The sequence below is a fragment of the Lissotriton helveticus genome, chromosome 10 (genome assembly GCF_964261635.1).
Source record: "Lissotriton helveticus chromosome 10, aLisHel1.1, whole genome shotgun sequence".
NCBI lineage: Eukaryota > Metazoa > Chordata > Amphibia > Caudata > Salamandridae > Lissotriton > Lissotriton helveticus.
Window position 1 is genome coordinate 1,218,513,322 of NC_136071.1, and position 21,307 is coordinate 1,218,534,628.

The window sequence follows — 21,307 nt, forward strand, 5'->3', positions numbered from 1 at the left end:
ACCTCGGGACCGGACATCGCCATCGCCATCCCCCAAGGATACAAGATCTCCAGGAAGGACCGCCCCATCCACCCAGGAGGAGGAATCGCCATCATCCACAAATCCAGCCTCCGCCTGAGCACACTCTCTGACGAGTCCACAGAACTGATGGAACACCTTCACTTCAAGATACTGGCCAGCCCCACCGCCGCCCTCCGAGGAACCCTCATCTACCGACCCCCTGGACCCCGCGGACCCTTCGCCAACTCCATTACGGACATTATCTCCCTGCAGGCCATCGCATCCACCAACTACACCCTGCTGGGAGACCTCAACTTCCACCTCGACAATCAACTGGACCCCAACACCACATCCCTCCTGGACAACCTCCACAACATTGGACTCCGCCAGATCGTGACCGAGCCCACGCACTCAGCACGACACACCCTCGACCCCCTCTTCACTACAGGAAACTCCATCACCTTCAGCCACACCACCGAACTCCCATGGACCGACCATCGTTGCGTCCACTTCACCTTCAGAACACCCACCATCCACAGACACCAGCACCTGCTTCCACAAAGAAACTGGACCAAAATCACCGATGACCAGCTCACCTCCTCACTCAACAACTCCACCCCAACCATCGCGGAAAACGACGACCCCAACACCGCAGCCCGAACCCTGCATAGATGGATCTCGGACAGCACCAACACCATACCCCCCCTCAAGAAAAACAACAATACCCGTGCCAAGAAAGCCAGATGGTTTACCACCGAACTTCGAGAGTCCAGGCGCACATGCCGCCGCCTCGAAAAGGCCTGGAGAAACACCAAATCCACAGAAGCCCACAACAACTTCAGAGCCGCCACCAACGCCCACCATCAACTCATCAGAGAAATGAGGAAAAAAGCGATTGAAGACAGAATCTCCACCCACGCACACAACAGCAAAGAACTCTTCAGCATCATCAAGGAGTTCGCCCAACCCACCAGCGAGTCTACCGACATCCCTCCCTCACAAGACCTCTGCGACAAACTCAGCATCTTTTTCCACCACAAAATCAAGAGCATCTACGACAACTTCGACGAAGACAACCAACACACTGAACCCTCACCAACCACCCCCGACACCCGGAAACCAGCGATTGATGACTGGACAGCACTCACCACCGAAGACACACTGAAGACAATGAAGTCAATCCACTCAGGGGCCCCCACGGACCACTGCCCCCACCACATCTTCAACAGAGCCGCCAACACCATCGCACCCATGCTCCGCCAAACCATCAACCGCTCCCTGGCGACCGCCTCATTCCCCGACGACTGGAAACACGCCGAGGTCAACCCCCTCCTAAAGAAACCCTCAGCGAACCCCACCGACCTCAAAAACTACAGACCCATCTCCCTGCTCCCGTTCCCAGCGAAAGTCATCGAGAAAGCCATCAACAGCCAACTCGCCACATTCATTGAAGAACATAACATCCTCGACTCCTCCCAATCCGGCTTCAGAAAAAACCACAGTACGGAAACCGCCCTCCTCGCCGCAACAGACGACATCCGCACCTTACTGGACAAAGGAGAAACAGTAGCCCTCATCCTCCTCGACCTATCAGCGGCGTTCGACACAGTCTCCCACCGCACCCTAATACGCAGACTCTACGATGCAGGAATCCAGGACAAGGCCCTCGACTGGATCTGCTCCTTCCTCTCCAGCAGGACGCAGCGGGTCAGACTCCCCCCTTTCCTCTCGGACCCCACACCTATCACCTGCGGAGTCCCCCAGGGCTCCTCCCTCAGCCCGACGCTCTTCAACGTCTACATGGCTCCACTTGCCCCCATCGTCAGAACCTACGGACTCAACATCGTGTCATATGCAGACGACACCCAGCTCATCCTCTCCCTATCCAACGAGCCCAACACCGCCAGACGCAACTTTCGAGAAGGCATGGAAGCCGTCGCCAAATGGATGAAAAACAGCTGCCTACAACTAAACACCAACAAAACAGAAGTACTCACCATGGGCCCAAACCCCGACGCCTGGAGCGACACCTGGTGGCCCACCGCCCTCGGAAACCCGCCAACCCCCACAGACCACGCACGCAACCTGGGAATCATCCTGGACTCCGAGCTCAAAATGGACCGCCAGATCAACTCTGTCTCATCTTCCTGCTTCCACACCCTCCGCCTCCTTCGTAAGACCTTCAAATGGATCCCCCTCGAACACAGAAAGACCGTCACTCACGCCCTGGTCACCAGCAGACTCGACTACGGCAACGCACTCTACGCCGGAATAAACAAAAACCTCATCCGCAAGCTACAGAACATCCAGAACGCCGCCGCAAGACTGGTCCTCAACCTGCCAAAACACTGCCACATCTCCCAGCACCTGTGCACACTCCACTGGCTCCCCGTCGAGGCGAGAATCACCTTTAAGATGCTCACCCACGCACACAAGGCCCTCCACGGCACCGGACCAGCATACCTGAACAGCCGACTCAAATTCCACGCACCCCAAAGGACCCTACGATCAGCCCAGCTTTCCTACGCTGTGGTCCCCCGCACCAGAAAGACCAGATCGGGAGGCCGCTCCTTCTCCTTCCTCGCGGCCAAACCATGGAACGCCCTTCCGCTCCACCTCAGACAGACAACATCGCTCCCCATCTTCGCAAGAAACCTCAAAACCTGGCTCTTCGACAGACCCCCTCCTTGATGGAATGGAACCTGCACCCCCCCAAGCCCCCCCCACCCCTAGCGCCTTGAGACCCTTACGGGTGAGTAGTCACGCTTTAACAAACTCCTGATTGATTGATTGACCTACAACAAGCCCGCCTGATGTACACTCACATGACCTACAACAACAAGCCCTTCAAATGTACACTCACATGACCTACAACAAGCCCTTCTGATGTCACTCACATGACCTACAACATGCCCTTCTGATGCACACTCATGTGACCTACAACAACAAGCCAGCTTGATGTTCACTCTCATGACGTACAACAACAAGATTGTGTGATGCACTTACATGACTTACAACAACAACCCCTTCTGATATACACTCACAGGACCTACAAAAACAAGCCTATCTGATGTTCACTCACATGACCTATGTTGGAAACGGGACCCCCAGCTGGCCAGGGCTTTCGCCAAAGTCAGTCAGAGATCCCCATTCCCAAGTCAGGGCAAGGGAGTCACACCACAAGATAACCCCTGCTCACCCTCTAGGTAACGTTGCGCGAGCAGCAAGGCTAAACTTGGAGGCGATGTAAGTTAAGTATTTGCGCACGCACCCCAGCAACAACAACCAAAGGCCCACCACAAAGGAAACTCCACACCAGGTTATATAAAAATAGCCTTTGTATTATAAGTATTATAAATTAGATAAAACACACATATTGTTACACTGTGCCAACAGGCACGGGCGGAATTTACAAGGGATAATGTACAGGACAGGGCCACCTGGACCACTGTCAAGGGTATGCACTATTAGAACTTAGCACTTGTAGAAAGAATACTTTAGAATGTAAAATCACTGTAGCACACAATATAAAAATAGAGCACACAACCAGTAATCACTGGTAACCAGAACCTCACTAGCACCACCTGCACTAGGAGACAAACAACCACCTAAGTATCACCATACCTGTAGGGGTGTAAGAACATAACACATGATGCAATGCATAACATTCATTCAGAGGTGTAAGGAAGGAAAACACACGATGCATCAACAATACATTCAGAGGTGTAGGAAATGAACAATTGCGCCAAACTCACATAAGTCACCACCTGTGACTGTCCCTAGGCCAACTGGCCTCTCTAGGGCTAGGGCGCCCTGTGTCCCAATGTCAGGGCCTAAACGTGGCAGTTGCCCACAAAGTGCTGGGCAACTGGTGCAGGGAAAGTTAGGCAATGTTGGAGCCTCGTGGGCTCAAGAACCACCACTGTGGCACTGCTTAGCCTCTCTGGGCTCTGGACAAGAACTGGCCCCCTGAGCCTCTCTCAGGCTCTCAAGCAGGAATGAGCACTCGAGCCTCTCGGGGCTCGCAAAGCAAAAGGTGGCCTGGAGCCTCTCTGGCTCAAGAACAAGAGACTGGCCTCGAGCCTCTCAGGGCTCGCGAAACAAATGGCACTCTCAGAGCCTCGCTGGGCTCACAGACACATGTGGGCACGTTGGAGTCCCTCCTCGGGGGACTCTGCAACCAAGGGGGGCTGGGAGCCTCGCAGGCTCACGAACGGAATGGCCCCTCAGACTCTCGTAAATCCATTTAGGGCGGAGCCTCTCGAGGCTCGCAAACAGGAATGCCCCCAAGAGCCTCGCAGGCTCACGAACAACAAGGTGCGGCTTTCTGGGCCGGTGGGGCCCCTGACGGGGGACCCTCGAACACGTGGGGCCCTGGTTTGGAGTCCCCCCCTCTGGGGGACTCGAGACGTCGGTAAGGCCCCCTTGAAGCCCTCGTGGCTTCACTCTGCAAACTAGCGCGAGCTCGCGCTACCGGTAAGGGGGGGGGGATGACACCGACAATGTGTCCCGGCGCCCCTCCCTTTCTGTGTGCCCCACTCACCGGATGTCTCGTGGCGGCTCCTCGCTGTGCTCCGGGGCTCTCCCTCATCCTCGGGAGCCCGGGGGAGGGACGTGCAGGCTGCTTCCTGCTTCTCCGCCTGGCCCCGTCAAGCCGCAATCCGCCTGACTTCCTCTGGGGCTGCCAATGGCAGCGTGGCCCTGGGGGTATGGAGGCGGGACTTCCGGGTCGCACTAGGCAGCGGCCCGGCCACGGTTTCGATGTCCCTGGGCTGCGGCGGTGATCTCGGGGCAATGCCGGGTGGGCACCGGCTTCCAATGAAAGTATAAAGCGAAGTGGGCACTCGCTCGGCCAAAAACACAGCGCCAGGTCCCTGGTAGGGTGGGCATCTGCCAGGGGACTCGAGAATCGTCAGAAAGCGGCGTGGGCAGCCGCAAAAGGAAACGAAAGCGCTGCCACGCGCTAAAAGTAAAATCAAGCGCTCTCAAGCGCTAGGCAGTCAAAATAAAGCGCTTCCAGCGCTAGGGGCGAAAGTAAAGCGCTCTCAAGCGCTATAAAGGCAATAAAGCGCTCCCAAGCGCTGGGGGTAAGGACAAAGCTCCAGCAGGGTCTGGAGGCAGGCAGGGGGGCAAGGCTGGGCCCAGAGCCAGCTCACTGGGTCTCCAGGCAGGGAGACAGTCCAAGTGGCGGTCCTCTGGCCCAGCGACAGCAGCAGCAGCCCCCCGCAGGATCCTGGAAGAGAACAACTTCTGTGGGGACACAGCCCCATTTTTATACAGTACATTCCTTTGTCTAAGGGTGCAGGGTGGGGGAAAACCAGTTGCAGCTGGCTTTGGAGCACCCTTGATGGCCCAACCACCCCTTTCATTCACTGGGGAGGCTAGGGTCGTTAGACACACCACAGGGGGGCGGAGCCAGCATTGTGTGGGGAAAACCCAGCCCATCCAGGACACAGGTACACTCCTCCCACACATCACTCATGCTAATCTCACACTCACCACCGGGCAGACCCATCCAGACTTCCTTGAGCCTGGCATGCCAGCCAGCTCCAGCCAATCACGCTCCAGCACCCTCACTGCACACACACATCAATGTCCAGAAGCAGCACTTCCCTTCTAGACACATACAAGCTGCACATACCATTGCGCAGCATTCACTCTCACGAGTTCATACATACCAAACTTGAGCCTGCACTCCCCACGCATCAGGAACTACCAGGGACACACACATTCCCCATGCATTCCTATGGGAGGGCAGGCCAGCCACACTACACGCACGCACTTTACTCTGGGACACAGGGAAAAAGTGCGCAGAGACCCAAAAATCACTACCACCAATCTACAAGTACAAGCAAAAAGTCTAGGGGTGAACCTGCCATAAGGGCCAAGTCCAACAACCTACAACAGCAAACCCTTCTGATGTTCATTCAAGTGACCGACAACAACGAGCACTTCTGATGTACACTCACATAACCTATAACAACACGTCCGGCCCATGCTTCCACAAGGAACAGGGTCAGTGCTGCTTTGCCTCAGGGGGGCTCGGCCTAGAGTGGCACAGTGGGCAACAAAGGATAAGTTGGATGCTACCCTGAGTGATTACTACTGAGCTATTTGAAAGCATTCACCCCATCATCCTTTGGGTGTTTGATTGGCAGCAGCGTGCCTGGAAACTTGAGACCAGCCCAGCCTTCCAAGCCGACCACTGCTTATGTTTGTGAGTTCCAAATAGTAGTAAATTTGCACCCCACCAACAAATACATCTATGGATGCGAATTTACAAACTTTTAGGTAAACCGTCACTATATAAATATTTAAGATCCTGATGCAAAAAATGAACAAGTTGACAAATTCTTAGTAAAATGAGAATGATGAGAAAAAAAGCACAGACATAGCAGACTGACTCAGGTCTCTCAGCCCAACCACCACACCAAGAATGTATTGTGTCACACCCCAAACACTCCGCTGAAGCCGTGCCCCTCCCCACCCCAAACACTCCGCTGAAGCTACGCCCCTACCCTTCCCCCCACACACTCTGCTGAAGCTACGCCCCTGTCCTTCCCCCAAACACTCCGCTGAAGCTACGCCGCTGCCCACCCCACCCCACCCCAAACACTACGCTGAAGCTACGCCGCTGCCCACCCCACCCCACCCCAAACACTATGCTGAAGCTACGCCCCTGCCCTCCCCATCCCACCCCACCCCAACCACTCCGCTGAAGCCGTGCCCCTCCCCACCCCAAACACTCCGCTGAAGCCGTACCCCTCCCCACCCCAAACACTCTGCTGTAGCCACACCCCTTCCCACCCCAAACACTCTGCTGAAGCCACGCCCCTGCCCTTCCCATCCCAAACACTCTGCTGAAGCCACGCCCCTTCCCTTCCCACCCCAACCACTCTGCTGAAGCCACGCCCCTCCCCATCCCAAACACTCCGCTGAAGCCGTACCCCTCCCCACCCCAAACACTCTGCTGTAGCCACGCCCCTTCCCACGCCAAACACTCTGCTGAAGCCACGCCCCTGCCCTTCCCATCCCAAACACTCTACTGAAGCCACGCCCCTTCCCTTCCCACCCCAAACACTCTGCTGAAGCCACGGCCCTGCACTCCCCACCCCAAACACTCTGCTGAAGCCACGCCCCTCCCCACCCCAAACACTCTGCTGAAGCCACGCCGTTCCCACCCCAAACACTCTGCTGAAGCAACGCCCCTCCCCACCCCAAACACTCTGCTGAAGCCACGCCCCTGCCCTCCACAAACACTCTGCTGAAGCCACGCCCCTGCCCTCCACAAACACTCTGCTGAAGCCACGCGCCTGCCCTCCCCACCCCAAACACTCTACTGAAGCCACGCCCCTCCCCACCCCAAGCACTCTGCTGAAGCCACACCCCTCCCCACCCCAAACACTCTGCTGAAGCCACGCCCCTCCCCACCCCAAACACTCTGCTGAAGTCACTCCCCTCCCCTCCACAAACACTCTGCTGAAGCCACGCCCCTGCCCACCCCAAACACTCTGCTGAAACCACACCCCTCCCCACCCCAAACACTTTGCTGAAGCCACGCCCCTGCTCTCCACAAGCACTCTGCTGAAGCCACGCCCCTCTCCACCCCAAACACTCTTCTGAAGCCACGTCCCTCCCCACCCCAAACACTCTTCTGAAGCCACGCCCCTCCCCACCCCAAACACTCCGCTGAAGCCACGTCCCTGCCCTCCCCAAACACTCCGCTGAAGCCACGTCCCTGCCCTCCCCAAACACTCTGCTGAAACCACGCCCCTGCCCTCACCACCCCACCCCACCCCAAACACTCTGCTGAAGCCACGCCCCTCCTTACCCCAAACACTTAGCTGAAGCCACGCCCCTGCTCTGCACAAACACTCTGCTGAAGCCAAGCCCCTCCCCATCCCAAACACTCCGCTGAAGCCACGCCCCTGCCCTCCCCACCCCAAACACTCACCTGAAGCCACGCCCCTGCCCTTCCCACCCCGGACACTCTGCTGAAGCCACGCCCCTGCCCTCCACAAACACTCTGCTGAAGCCACGCCCCTGCCCTCCCCACCCCAAACACTCTGCTGAAGCCACGCCCCTCCCCACCCCAAACACTTTGCTGAAGCCACGCCCCTCCCCACCCCAAACACTTCATCTGAAGCCACGCCCCTGCCATTCCCCCCACATACTCTGCTGAAGCCACGCCCCTCCCCACCCCAAGCACTCTGCTGAAGCCACGCCCCTGCCCTCCCCAAACACTCTGCTGAAGCCACGCCCCTGCCCTGCCCTCCCCAAACACTCTGCTGAAGCCACGCCCCTGCCCACCCCACCTCAACCACTCAGCTGAAGCCACGCCCCTCCCCCCAAACACTCTGCTGAAGCCACGCCCCTCCCCACTCCAAACACTCTGCTGAAGCCACACCCCTGCCCTCTCCAAACACACCGCTGAAGCCACGCCCCTGCCCTCCCCACCCCAAACAATCTGCTGAAGCCACGCCCCTGCCCTCCCCAAACACTCTGCTGAAGCCACGCCCCTGCCCTCCCCACCTCAACCACTCAGCTGCAGCCACGCCCCTCCCCACCCCAAACACTCTGCTGAAGCCACGCCCCTCCCCACTCCAAACACTCTGCTGAAGCCACGCCCCTGCCCTCCACAAACACTCTGCTGAAGCCACACCCCTGCCCTCCCCACCCCAAACACTCTGCTGAAGCCACACCCCTGCCCTCCCCAAACACACCTCTGAAGCCACGCCCCTGCCCTCCCCATCCCAAAACACTCTGCTGAAGCCACGCCCCTGCCCTCCCCACACAATCTGCTGAAGCCACGCCCCTGCCCTCCCCATCCCAAACACTCTGCTGAAGCCACGCCCCTGCCCTCCCCAAACACACTGCTGAAGCCACTCCCCTCCCCACCCCAAACACTCTGCTGAAGCCACACCCCTCCCCAACCCAAACACTCTGCTGAAGCCACGCCCCTTCCCCTCAAACACTCTGCTGAAGCCACGCCCCTTCCCCTCAAACATTCAGCTGCAGCCACGCCCCTCCCCACCCCAAACACTCTGCTGAAGCCACGCCCCTTCCCCTCAAACATTCAGCTGCAGCCACGCCCCTCCCCACCCCAAACACTCCGCTGAAGCCACACCCCTCCCCACCCAAACACTCTGCTGTAGCCACGCCCCTCCCCATCCCAAACATTCTGCTGAAGCCACGCCCCTGCCCTCCCCAAACACTCTGCTGAAGCCACGCCCCTGCCCTCCCCAAACACACCGCTGTAGCCAAGCCCCTCCCACCCCAAACACTCTGCTGAAGCCACGCCCCTCCCCACCCCAAACACTCTGCTGAAGCCACACCCCTGCCCTCCCCAAACACTCTGCTGAAGCCACGCCCCTGCCCTCCCCAAACACACCGCTGAAGCCAAGCCCCTCCCACCCCAAACACTCTGCTGAAGCCACGCCCCTGCCCTCCCCAAACACTCTGCTGAAGCCACGCCCCTGCCCTCCCCAAACACTCTGCTGAAGCCACGCCCCTGCCCTCCCCTCCCCAAACACTCTGCTGAAGCCACGCCCCTGCCCTCCCACACACTCTGCCGAAGCCACGCCCCTGCCCTCCCCACCCCAAACACTGCTGAAGCCACGCCCCTGCCCTCCCCTCCCCAAACACTCTGCTGAAGCCACGCCCCTTCCCTCCACAAACACTCTTTTGAAGCCGCGCCCCTGCCCTCCCCAAAAACTCTGCTGAAGCCACGCCCCTGCCCTCCCCTCCCCAAACACTCTGCTGAAGCCACGCCCCTTCCCTCCACAAACACTCTGTTGAAGCCGCGCCCCTGCCCTCCCCAAAAACTCTGCTGAAGCCACGCCCCTGCCCTCCCCTCCCCAAACACTCTGCTGAAGCCACGCCCCTTCCCTCCACAAACACTCTGTTGAAGCCGCGCCCCTGCCCTCCCCAAAAACTCTGCTGAAGCCACGCCCCTGCCCTCCCCTCCCCAAACACTCTGCTGAAGCCACGCCCCTTCCCTCCACAAACACTCTGTTGAAGCCGCGCCCCTGCCCTCCCCAAAAACTCTGCTGAAGCCACGCCCCTGCCCTCCCCTCCCCAAACACTCTGCTGAAGCCACGCCCCTTCCCTCCACAAACACTCTGTTGAAGCCACGCCCCTGCCCTCCCCAAACACTCTGCTGAAGCCACGCCCCTGCCCTCCCCTCCCCAAACACTCTGCTGAAGCCACGCCCCTGCCCTCCCACACACTCTGCCGAAGCCACACCCCTGCCCTCCCCACCCCAAACACTGCTGAAGCCACGCCCCTGCCCTCCCCTCCCCAAACACTCTGCTGAAGCCACGCCCCTTCCCTCCACAAACACTCTTTTGAAGCCGCGCCCCTGCCCTCCCCAAAAACTCTGCTGAAGCCACGCCCCTGCCCTCCCCTCCCCAAACACTCTGCTGAAGCCACGCCCCTTCCCTCCACAAACACTCTGTTGAAGCCGCGCCCCTGCCCTCCCCAAAAACTCTGCTGAAGCCACGCCCCTGCCCTCCCCTCCCCAAACACTCTGCTGAAGCCACGCCCCTTCCCTCCACAAACACTCTGTTGAAGCCGCGCCCCTGCCCTCCCCAAAAACTCTGCTGAAGCCACGCCCCTGCCCTCCCCTCCCCAAACACTCTGCTGAAGCCACGCCCCTTCCCTCCACAAACACTCTGTTGAAGCCGCGCCCCTGCCCTCCCCAAAAACTCTGCTGAAGCCACGCCCCTTCCCTCCACAAACACTCTGTTGAAGCCACGCCCCTGCCCTCCCCAAACACTCTGCTGAAGCCACGCCCCTCCCCTCCCCAAACACTCTGCTGAAGCCACGCCCCTGCCCTCCCACACACTCTGCCGAAGCCACGCCCCTGCCCTCCCGACCCCACACACTCCGCTGAAGCCACGCCCCTTCCCTCCACAAACACTCTGCTGAAGCCACGCCCCTCCCCTCCCCAAACACTCTGCTGAAGCCACGCCCCTCCCCTCCCCAAACACTCTGCTGAAGCCACGCCCCTCCCCACCCCAAACACTGCCGAAGCCACGCCCCTGTCCTCCCCACCTGGCCCGGGTCGTTCTCTTTGTGAACTCGTGACTTTGGCCCCTGGAGTCCCTGCTCTGGAGTCACTTATTTTAAATGTATTTTCCCTGCACGCCTCTTCTTCGTCTCTGCTACAAGACGCCTTGATGGAAGTGTTCCAAATCCTTGCTTGTGGGCGTGGCTCCAGGTTGCCAGGCCTCGTCTATCACAAATCACTTTATCAAGTGACTGATGGTCCCATTTATTAATCCGAGTCACAGTCAGAGGAGGGCACACGAGCAAAGGATTCGGGCGAGCCGAGCCAGAGCTGAGCCATGGGTCGGGCTCGACTCGGAGAGTCCGCGCTGTCGGCATCGAAACCCTAAATCTGACCTAGATCCTAGTTACAGAGGAAGCAACATTATAGTTTTTAAAATCAAACATAAGAGATGCTTATATATCGATTATCCTCAACTCAAGTATTTAAAACGTATTCATATGTGATAATAAAAAAAGGGGGCTCTGTGAAATGGAATATTAGCCTAGGATCACACAATTTGGACAAGTAGGGAAGTTGGAATCATTCCAGGTTTTCTGGTTTTACGTTTTGCAATTCTGCCTTCTGGGCATTTATGGCACCTAGGGCGCTGTTCTGCTGTTTGCACCACGGCGCACCTTTCAACCGGTGGGCCGTGCACGAACAGGAAGAGTCCCCTCGATTACAGGGCATTACTGACCTCAGGGCGGTCACCAACTCAAGCTGTGCTGGGGGCAGCGCCTTCACGTGAAAAACAGAGCGGCTGCTTCAAAGCTGTATCGCGGTTCACCGTGGTGTCGGAAACGCGCCTGAACTTTGAGGAGGCGTTAGAGATCCCCTTGAAGGCAGGTGCAGATCGTGACTGTACCCGCCTGCAGGGACATCTCTGAAGGGTCCATGGTACCCCCTCACGGCCAGAGAGCGGCCCACATTGGGCGCATGACAGTGCACCACCCTTTTCTGACGCATTTTCAGGGCACCTCCTGACAGCTTCTTTGCTCCCACGTCCACAATACAGTGCCGTCGCAGACACAAAGAGGCCACGCCCCCACGCACGTGAGTGAATGTGCTCTTGAGATAGCGCTGGTGCACTTGTGTGCCAGCACCATCAGTATTACAGAAGGAGCCGCACGAGTGTCTGCAACCCCCTCTGGTACACCAAAGTGCCGGGGGCTCCCAAAGAAGGGGTACATGTGTGCTAGCACCATCAGTATTACAAAAGGGGCCGCACAAGCATCTGCAACCCCCTCTGTCACACCAAAGTGCCGGGGGCTCCCAAAGCAGGGGTACATGTGTGCCAGCACCATCAGTATTCGGCCTGGTCGCCCCCACGCTCCTCACCTCTCCTGCTCCTGAGCCTCCTGCTGCCTGAGCACATCGCCTCTGAGAGCCGACGCCGATCGCAGCGCCCCAGCCGCCGCTGGGCCGGCCGCTTGCCTGCACCCGTTTTTTCCCGCCGCTGCCTGCCTGCGGCCCCGCCCCCATGCCAGACGATTGGCTACCACGATCCCGCCTCCCAGCTGACCCGCCCTCCCGGCTCCCTTCTTATGATGCCCCCTCAGTGACCGCGCACCGGACGCGCGCAGCGGGAGCACTGACTGAGCGCCGAAGGTGCGCCGAAGGTAAGCCCGTCTGCGCCCGTCCGCGCCTGGACCACGGCCAGTGCCAGGACCCCTGGCCCCCGCAGACTCCAGCCCACCCGCCGGACCTACGACGCCACCGAACTCTACGCACTCAACGCCGGCCGAACCCCGGGTTGCTACCGAGCCACCCCGAGACGCACCCACGGACCCTTCTGCTGCCACTCCTGCAAGTTCACCTGCATCTGGACCTGCACTACTCCTGCACCGACCAAGACCAAGACGAGCAACAGGAGCAGCCACCTGAAATGCATCCTGCTCAACACCCGCTCCGTCCACAGACACGCCGTCGAGCTCTGGAACCTGCTCAACACTACTTCACCAGACGTCGCCTTCCTCACGGAAACCTGGATGAACGCCTCTTCAGCGCCCGACATCGCCATCGCCATTCCAGACGGCTATAAGATCATCCGAAGGGACCGCATCAACCAGACCGGAGGAGGCATCGCCACCATCCACAGGAACACCCTCCGCATCACGACCAACACCGACGACACCCTCGCACCCGCCGAGCACCTCCACTTCCAGGTCCACATCAACCCCAAGACCACCCTCAGAGGCACCCTCATCTACAGACCCCCGGGACCACGCACACAATTCAGCGAAGACATCGCCGACTTCATCAGCCCGCACACCCTCCCCTCCGCTGACTACATCCTCCTCGGGGACCTCAACTTCCACCTGGAGAACAACAACGACCGCAACACCACCACCCTGCTGGACAACCTCGCAAACCTCGGACTCAAGCAGCTGGTGACCACCCCCACCCACTACGCCGGACACACACTCGACCCAGTCTTCTCATCCAGCAAGGACATCGCCTTCAGCCACGCCACCGGACTCCACTGGACGGACCACAGCTGCGTCCACTTCAGCTTCAAAAGGACCACGATCAACCACCAACAGCAACAGGTTGCACGCAGAAGCTGGAACAAGATCACAGCCGACCAGCTCGCGACTTCCCTGAGCAAGAACCCACCCACCAGCGCAACTAACCCCAGCCAAGCGGCCACCAACCTCACGAAGTGGATCAGCGACTGCGCAGACGACCTCGCCCCCCTGAGGACCCCGCCTAGCAGACCCAGCAGCAAGAAAGCCCCATGGTTCACCGACAAACTCAAGAGCTCCAAGAAGAACTGCCGAGCCCTCGAGAGAACCTGGCGCAGAGACCCAACACATGACAACATGACTGCCCTCAAGCTCGCCACCCGAAAACACCACCAACTCATCCACGCAACCAAGAAAACTGCATTCAAGGAATGACTGGACAACAACGCACACAACAGCAAGGAACTCTTCAACATCGTCAAAGAGCTCTCCAACCCCAACGCCGGAAACAGCGACATCACCCCTTCGCAAGACCTCTGCAACTCCCTCGCCTCCTACTTCCACAACAAGATCGCGGACATACACAACAGCTTCAACACTCAACCGACGCACGCCACGACCGAACCACCGCCCCCCACCACCACCCTCCGCGCCTGGACCCCGATCAGCAACGAGGATACCGTCCGAACGATGAACTCCATCCACTCCGGATCTCCGACCGACCCCTGCCCTCACCACGTCTTCAACAAGGCCGACGCTGTCATCGCACCCCACCTGCGGGACATCATCAACACCTCCTTCGACACCGCGACCTTCCCGGAGAGCTGGAAGCACGCCGAACTCAGCGCTCTACTAAAGAAGCCATCAGCCGACCCCACCGACCTCAAGAACTACCGCCCCATCTCGCTGCTCCCGTTCCCTGCAAAAGTCATCGAGAAGACCGTCAACAAGCAGCTGGCCGCCTTCCTCGAGACGAACGGATCCCTCGACCCCTCGCAGTCTGGCTTCCGAGCCAACCACAGCACCGAGACCGCCCTGATCGCAGCCATCGATGACATCCGAGCACTGCTTGACAACGGAGAAACAGCGGCCCTCATCCTCCTATACCTCTCCGCGGCCTTCGACACTGTCTGCCATCGTACACTAGTGCAGCGACTCAGCAACGTTGGAATCCAGGAGAAGGCACTGGAATGGATCATCTCCTTCCTCGCCGGAAGGACACAGAGAGTCCGCCTCCCCCCGTTCAGATCTGAAGCCACCAAAGTCATCTGCGGCGTTCCTCAAGGGTCCTCGCTCAGTCCAACCCTCTTCAACGTCTACATGAGCCCCCTCGCAGACATCGCACGCCAGCACAGCCTCAACATCATCTCCTACGCCGACGACACCCAGCTGATCCTCTGCCTCACCAACGACCCCGCCACCGCCAGAGCCAACCTTCACGAAGGGATGAAAGAGGTAGCCGAATGGATGAAGACCAGTCGCCTGAAACTGAACTTGGACAAGGCGGAAGTCCTCATCCTGGGATCCTCACCCTCCGCCTGGGACGACTCCTGGTGGCCCCTCGCCCTAGGCAGCGCACCCCAACCAACAGACCACGCACGCAACCTGGGTTTCATCCTGGACTCCTCCCTCTCCATGACCAGACAAGTCAACGCCGTCTCCTCGTCGTGCTTCAACATCCTGCGCATGCTACGTAAGATCTTCCGGTGGATCCCCACCGAGACCAGGAAGATGGTCACCCAGGCCCTCGTCACCAGCTGTCTGGACTACGGCAACTCCCTCTATGCCGGAACCGCCGCCAAACTCCAGAAGAGACTCCAGCGGATCCAGAACGCCTCAGCACGACTCATCCTGGACATCCCCCGTCGCAGCCACATCTCCGGACCCCTGAGAGACCTGCACTGGCTCCCGGTCAACAAGAGAATCACCTTCCGTCTCCTCACCCACGCACACAAAGCCCTACACAACCAAGGCCCAGGATACCTCAACAGCCGCCTCAACTTCTACGCTCCCAAACGCCAGCTTCGATCGACCGGCCACGCCCTCGCCACCGTCCCCCTAATCCGAAGAGCCACCACAGGGGGACGGTCCTTCTCCTACCTCGCCGCCAAGACATGGAACTCCCTCCCGACCCACCTCCGCCTGACCCAGGACCACCTCGCCTTCAGGAAACAACTCAAGACCTGGCTGTTCGAGCAGTAGCGGACCCCCCTCCCCTAGCGCCTTGACACCCTCTGGGTGAGTAGTGCGCTATATAAATGCCCTGATTGACTGATTGATTGAGTATTACAGAAGGGGCCGCACAAGCGTCTGCAACCCCCTCTGATACACCAAAGTGCCGGGGGCTCCCAAAGCAGGGGTACATGTGTGCCAGTACCATCAGTATTACAGAAGGGGCCGCACAAGCATCTGCAACCCCCTCTGACACACCAAAGTGCCGGGGCTCCCAAAGCAGGGGTACATGTGTGCCGGCACCATCAGTATTACAGAAGGGGCCGCACAAGCGTCTGCAACCCCCTCTGCTACACCAAAGTGCCGGGGGCTCCCAAAGCAGGGGTACATGTGTGCCAGCACCATCAGTATTACAGAAGGGGCCGCACGAGTGTCAGCAACCCCCTCTGCTACACCAAAGTGCCGGGGCTCCCAAAGCAGGGGTACATGTGTGCCGGCACCATCAGTATTACAGAAGGGGCCGCACAAGCGTCTGCAGCCCCCTCTGCTACACCAAAGTGCCAGGGCTCCCAAAGCAGGGGTACATGTGTGCCGGCACCATCAGTATTACAGAAGGGGCCGCACAAGCGTCTGCAACCCCCTCTGACACACCAAAGTGCCGGGGCTCCCAAAGCAGGGGTACATGTGTGCCAGCACCATCAGTATTACAGAAGGAGCCGCACAAGCATCTGCAACCCCCTCTGCCACACCAAAGTGCCGGGGGCTCCCAAAGCAGGGGTACATGTGTGCCAGCACCATCAGTATTACAGAAGGGGCCGCACAAGCGTCTGCAACCCCCTCTGCTACACCAAAGTGCCGGGGGCTCCCAAAGCAGGGGTACATGTATGCCAGCACCATCAGTATTACAGAAGGGCCCGCACAAGCGTCTGCAACCCCCTCTGCTACACCAAAGTGCCGGGGGCTCCCAAAGCAGGGGTACATGTGTGCCAGCACCATCAGTATTACAGAAGGGGCCGCACAAGCGTCTGCAACCCCCTCTGATACACCAAAGAGCCCCGGATCACCCAGAGCGGGTGCACATGTGTGCCAGAGCTATCAGTATTACAGAAGGGGCCACACAAGAGTCTAGAACCCCCTCTGATACGCAAAAATTCCCGGGGGATCCAAAAGCGGGTGCATATGCCATTGCGCCCCCTTGGGACCCCGGTGGGTATCTCCCTCGTTTCTCTCTCGACCCTTAACATCAAAGGTCGCTATTTTTCATTTCATTCTTGACTCATTCATTTACTTGGGGGTGTCACACCCCAAACACCCCCTGATGAGATGTCCCTCAATATTAGGTGTCTACTGTCAGCACACTTCATGCTCAGCTATTTACTGCTGAATTCTGAACATCCAACACACAGCTCCATATAATGATGCATGACGTCACTTCTGAGCACATGTTACTTTCTTAATATATCTGGAAACATGGCAAGTGACAGCTCACCTGAGGAAGCCCAGAGCTCCCAACCGGTACTGGAGGGTAACAAGAACCACATCTTCGTACGCTGCTATTACTGACCCATCAAACGAAGAAGCAGATCCGATTTTAAAGCCGCCGCCATGGATCCAGAGCATCACCTGCATGTGAGGTGGAGGAGAAAGTACAGGGTGAGAGATTTACAGGTGCCACTGGACCCACATCACCCCTTGACTCCAGACACACTTGGAGAAAGTACAGAGTGAGAGTATTTACAGGTGCCGCAGACCCACATCACCCATTGACTCCAGATACACTCAGAAAGTACAGAGTGAGAGTATTTACAGGTGCCGCGGGACCCACATCACCCCTTGACTCCAGACACACTTGGAGAAAGTACAGACCACGAGTATTTACACGTGCCGCGGGACCAACATCACCCCTTGACTCCAGACACACTTGGAGAAAGTACAGACCACGAGTATTTACACGTGCCGCGGGACCCACATCACCCCTTGACTCCAGACACACTTGGAGAAAGTACAGAGTGAGAGTATTTACAGGTGCCACTGGACTCACATGACCGCTTGACTCCAGACACACTTGGAGAAAGTACAGTGTGAGAGTATTTACAGGTGCCGTGGGACTCACATCACCCCTTGACTCCAGACACACAATTGGAGAAAGTACAGAGTTAGAGTATTTACAGGTGCCACTGGACCCACATCGCCCCTTGACTCCAGACACACTCAGAAAGTACAGAGTGAGAGTATTTACAGGTGCCACTGGACCCACATCACCCCTTGACTCCAGATACACTCAAAAAGTACAGAGTGAGTGTATTTACAGGTGCCGCGGGACCCACACACCCCTTGACTCCACACACACTTGGAGAAAGTACAGAGTGAGAGTATTTACAGGTGCCGCGGGACCCACATCACCCCTTGACTCCAGACACACTTGGAGAAAGTACAGAGTGAGAGTATTTACAGGTGCCGCGGGACCCACATCACCGCTTGACTCCAGACACACTCAGAAAGTACAGAGTGAGAGTATTTACAGGTGCCGCGGGACCCACATCACCCCTTGACTCCAGACAAACTTGGAGAAAGTACAGAGTGAAAGTATTTACAGGTGCCGCGGGACCCACACCACCCCTTGACTCCAGACACACTTGGAAAGTACAGAGTGAGAGTATTTACAGGTGCCACGGGACCCACATCACCCCTTGACTCCAGACACACTTGGAGAAAGTACAGAGTGAGAGTATTTACAGGTGCCGCGGGACCCACACCACCCCTTGACTCCAGACACACTTGGAGAAAGTACAGACCACGAGTATTTACACGTGCCGCGGGACCCACATCACCCCTTGACTCCAGACACACTTGGAGAAAGTACAGAGTGAGAGTATTTACAGGTGCCGCGGGACCCACATCACCGCTTGACTCCAGACACACTCAGAAAGTACAGAGTGAGAGTATTTACAGGTGCCGCGGGACCCACATCACCCCTTGACTCCAGACAAACTTGGAGAAAGTACAGAGTGAAAGTATTTACAGGTGCCGCTGGACCCACATCACCCCTTGACTCCAAACACCCTTGGAGAAGGTACAGAGTGAGAGTATTTACAGGTGCCACGGGACCCACATCACCCCTTGACTCCAGACACACTCAGAAAGTACAGAGTGAGAGTATTTACATGTGCTGCTTTTTGGAAATGGGATCCCCGGCTGGCCAGGGCTTTCGCCAAAGTCAGTCAGAGACCACGACTCCCAAGTCAGGGCAAGGGAGTTACACGCCAAGATAACCCATGCTCACCCTCTAGGTAACGTGGCGCGAGCAGCAAGGCTAAACCTGGAGGCGATGTGAGTTAAGTATTTGCGCACGCACCCCAGCAACAACACCCAGGCCCACCACAAAGGAAACTCGACACCAGGTTATATAAAAATAGCCTTTGTATTACACCAAAACACATTAGATAAAACACACACTTTACAATGTGCCAGAGGCACGGGCAGAATTTACAGGGGATATGTACAAGACAGGGCCACCTGGACCACTGTCAGGAATCAGAAGTAACACTTTCAGAAATAGCCCTTAGAATGTAAATCACTGTAGCACAAAATAGAAAAATAGAGCACACAACCAGTAACTACTGGTAACCAGGACCTCAATAGCACCACCTGTACTAGGAAGAAAACAACCACCTAAGTATCACAATACCTGTAGGGGTGTAAGAACATAACACATGATGCAATGCATAACATTCATTCAGAGGTGTAAGGAAGGAAAACACATGATGCATCAACAATACATTCAGAGGTGTAAGAACAAGGCACATGACGCATAAAAACACATTCAGAGGTGCGGAAAATGAACAATTGTGCCAAACTCACTTACGTCACCACCTGGGACTGTCCCTAGGCCAACTGGCCTCTCTAGGGCTAGGACGCCCTGTGTCCAAAGTCAGGGGGCCTAAACGTGGCAGCTGCCCATGAAGTGCTGGGCAGCTGTGTGAGACAAGGCTTGGGCCAACACTGGAGCCTCGCAGGCTCTGGCCAACTGTTGGACAGGCCTCGTGGCCAGGCTGTCCCCTCCCCGCATGGCGGGTCGCGGACCCCTGCTCCTCCTGCTCCCCGGACAAGAACCACCCCCGCAGCCCGCCGGGGCAACCTCCGGCCCTTCCCCGACGGAACCCTGGCTCCTGAACAACACCGTATCGGCTGGCCCGGGTCCTTTCCAGAACCCCTGTCCCCGGCCCAGCCGCCATTTTGGACACTACTCGACCAGGCCTCGTGGCCTCGGGTCGACCTCGGCCTCGGGCCCAGCCAGGCCCCGACATCGAGGCACCACCATCCACCCAGGGGGTAAAGAGACCACTTGGCAGGTCAATGGGAGAAGGAGTGTCAACGGCTCCCCTCCGCCAGGTGTCGATCGCCCCAGCCTCCCTGGGCGCTGGCTCCACCCCCCTGCTGGGTGTCTGGACTCCCTCATCCCGGACCCCCGACCTCCAAGTGCGAGGGTCCGGACATCAAAGGGCGCCAGGCCTATAACTGGGGCAGCTCGAGAGCAGGAAGGCAGTTGGATCCTGGAGTCGAGAGACACCGAGACGAACTCATCTTGAAGGCCTGCTGGCGCTGCCGCGGCTCATCCTTTCGTGACTCATCTTGAAGGCCTGCTGGTGCTGCCGCAGCTCATCCTTTCGTGAACCATCTTGAAGGCCTGCTGGCGCTGCCGCGGCCCATCCTTTCGTGAACCATCTTAAAGGCCTGCTGGCGCTGCCGCGGCCCATCCTTTCGTGAACCATCTTGAAGGCCTGCTGGCGCTGCCGCGGCTCATCCTTTCGTGAACCATCTTGAAGGCCTGCTGGCGCTGCCGCGGCCCATCCTTTCGTGAACCATCTTGAAGGCCTGCTGGCGCTGCCGCGGCCCATCCTTTCGTGAACCATCCCGAAGGCCTGCTGGCACTGCCGCGGCCCCTGCTTGCGAACCATCAGCTCGAGGATTGTGAGCTCCACACCCGCTACCCCCGTACCGGTCCGGTACTGAGACTGTCCCGCTACCCTTCCCCCCAAAGAGACTAGAATTGACAGGGTCCTCGTATCCTGGTCCTGCTGTACCGTCAATTACCTTGCTCTTAAGAAATATAAAAGTGTGAAGAACGCGTCCCTGTGTGGTGTCTATCTGTGGGGGGGAAGTTACCTGTCTGTACGATTACCGGGGAGGACCCTCACCGGAGGCCTCTTCCCCCTGTACTCGGCCGACCCTCCGGGTCCCCGTCTAACATTGGTGGCCAGCGGCGCGATCCGAGCTGACGCATAATCGTACAGAGAGTAACTCACCCCACGACACACAGCAACCATGACGACAAAGGAGAGTGGAACAACGGAAACATTTCAGATGGAAAAGCTGGAAGAACACAGCCACAAAGAACTAAAGCAATTTTGCATAGAGCTGGGCATTGCTACCACGGGACTGAGCACGAAAGATGACCTCAAGCACGCCCTAGAAGCTTGGGTGGAGACGGAAACATCCCCACCCCAAAATCAAAGCCTCGAGACCACCGAAACAAGTACCACCCCTGCAGACGAAAGAAGATCGGGCCTCTCGTCCGAAGAGGCCCGAGAACGGGAGAAAAGCCGGCTCCACGAAT

General features: G+C 57.9%; 1 protein-coding gene across 1 annotated transcript in view; it reads right to left on the bottom strand.

Moving 5' to 3' along the window:
- LOC144784983 (fatty acyl-CoA hydrolase precursor, medium chain-like) overlaps nt 1–21,307 on the bottom strand; it is a 221,560-nt gene that overhangs the window by 113,639 nt on the left and 86,614 nt on the right. Inside the window, exon 4 of the mRNA XM_078664103.1 lies at nt 17,180–17,313. Coding sequence (XP_078520229.1) covers nt 17,180–17,313 — 134 coding nt within the window. The remainder of the gene's footprint in view (nt 1–17,179; nt 17,314–21,307) is intronic.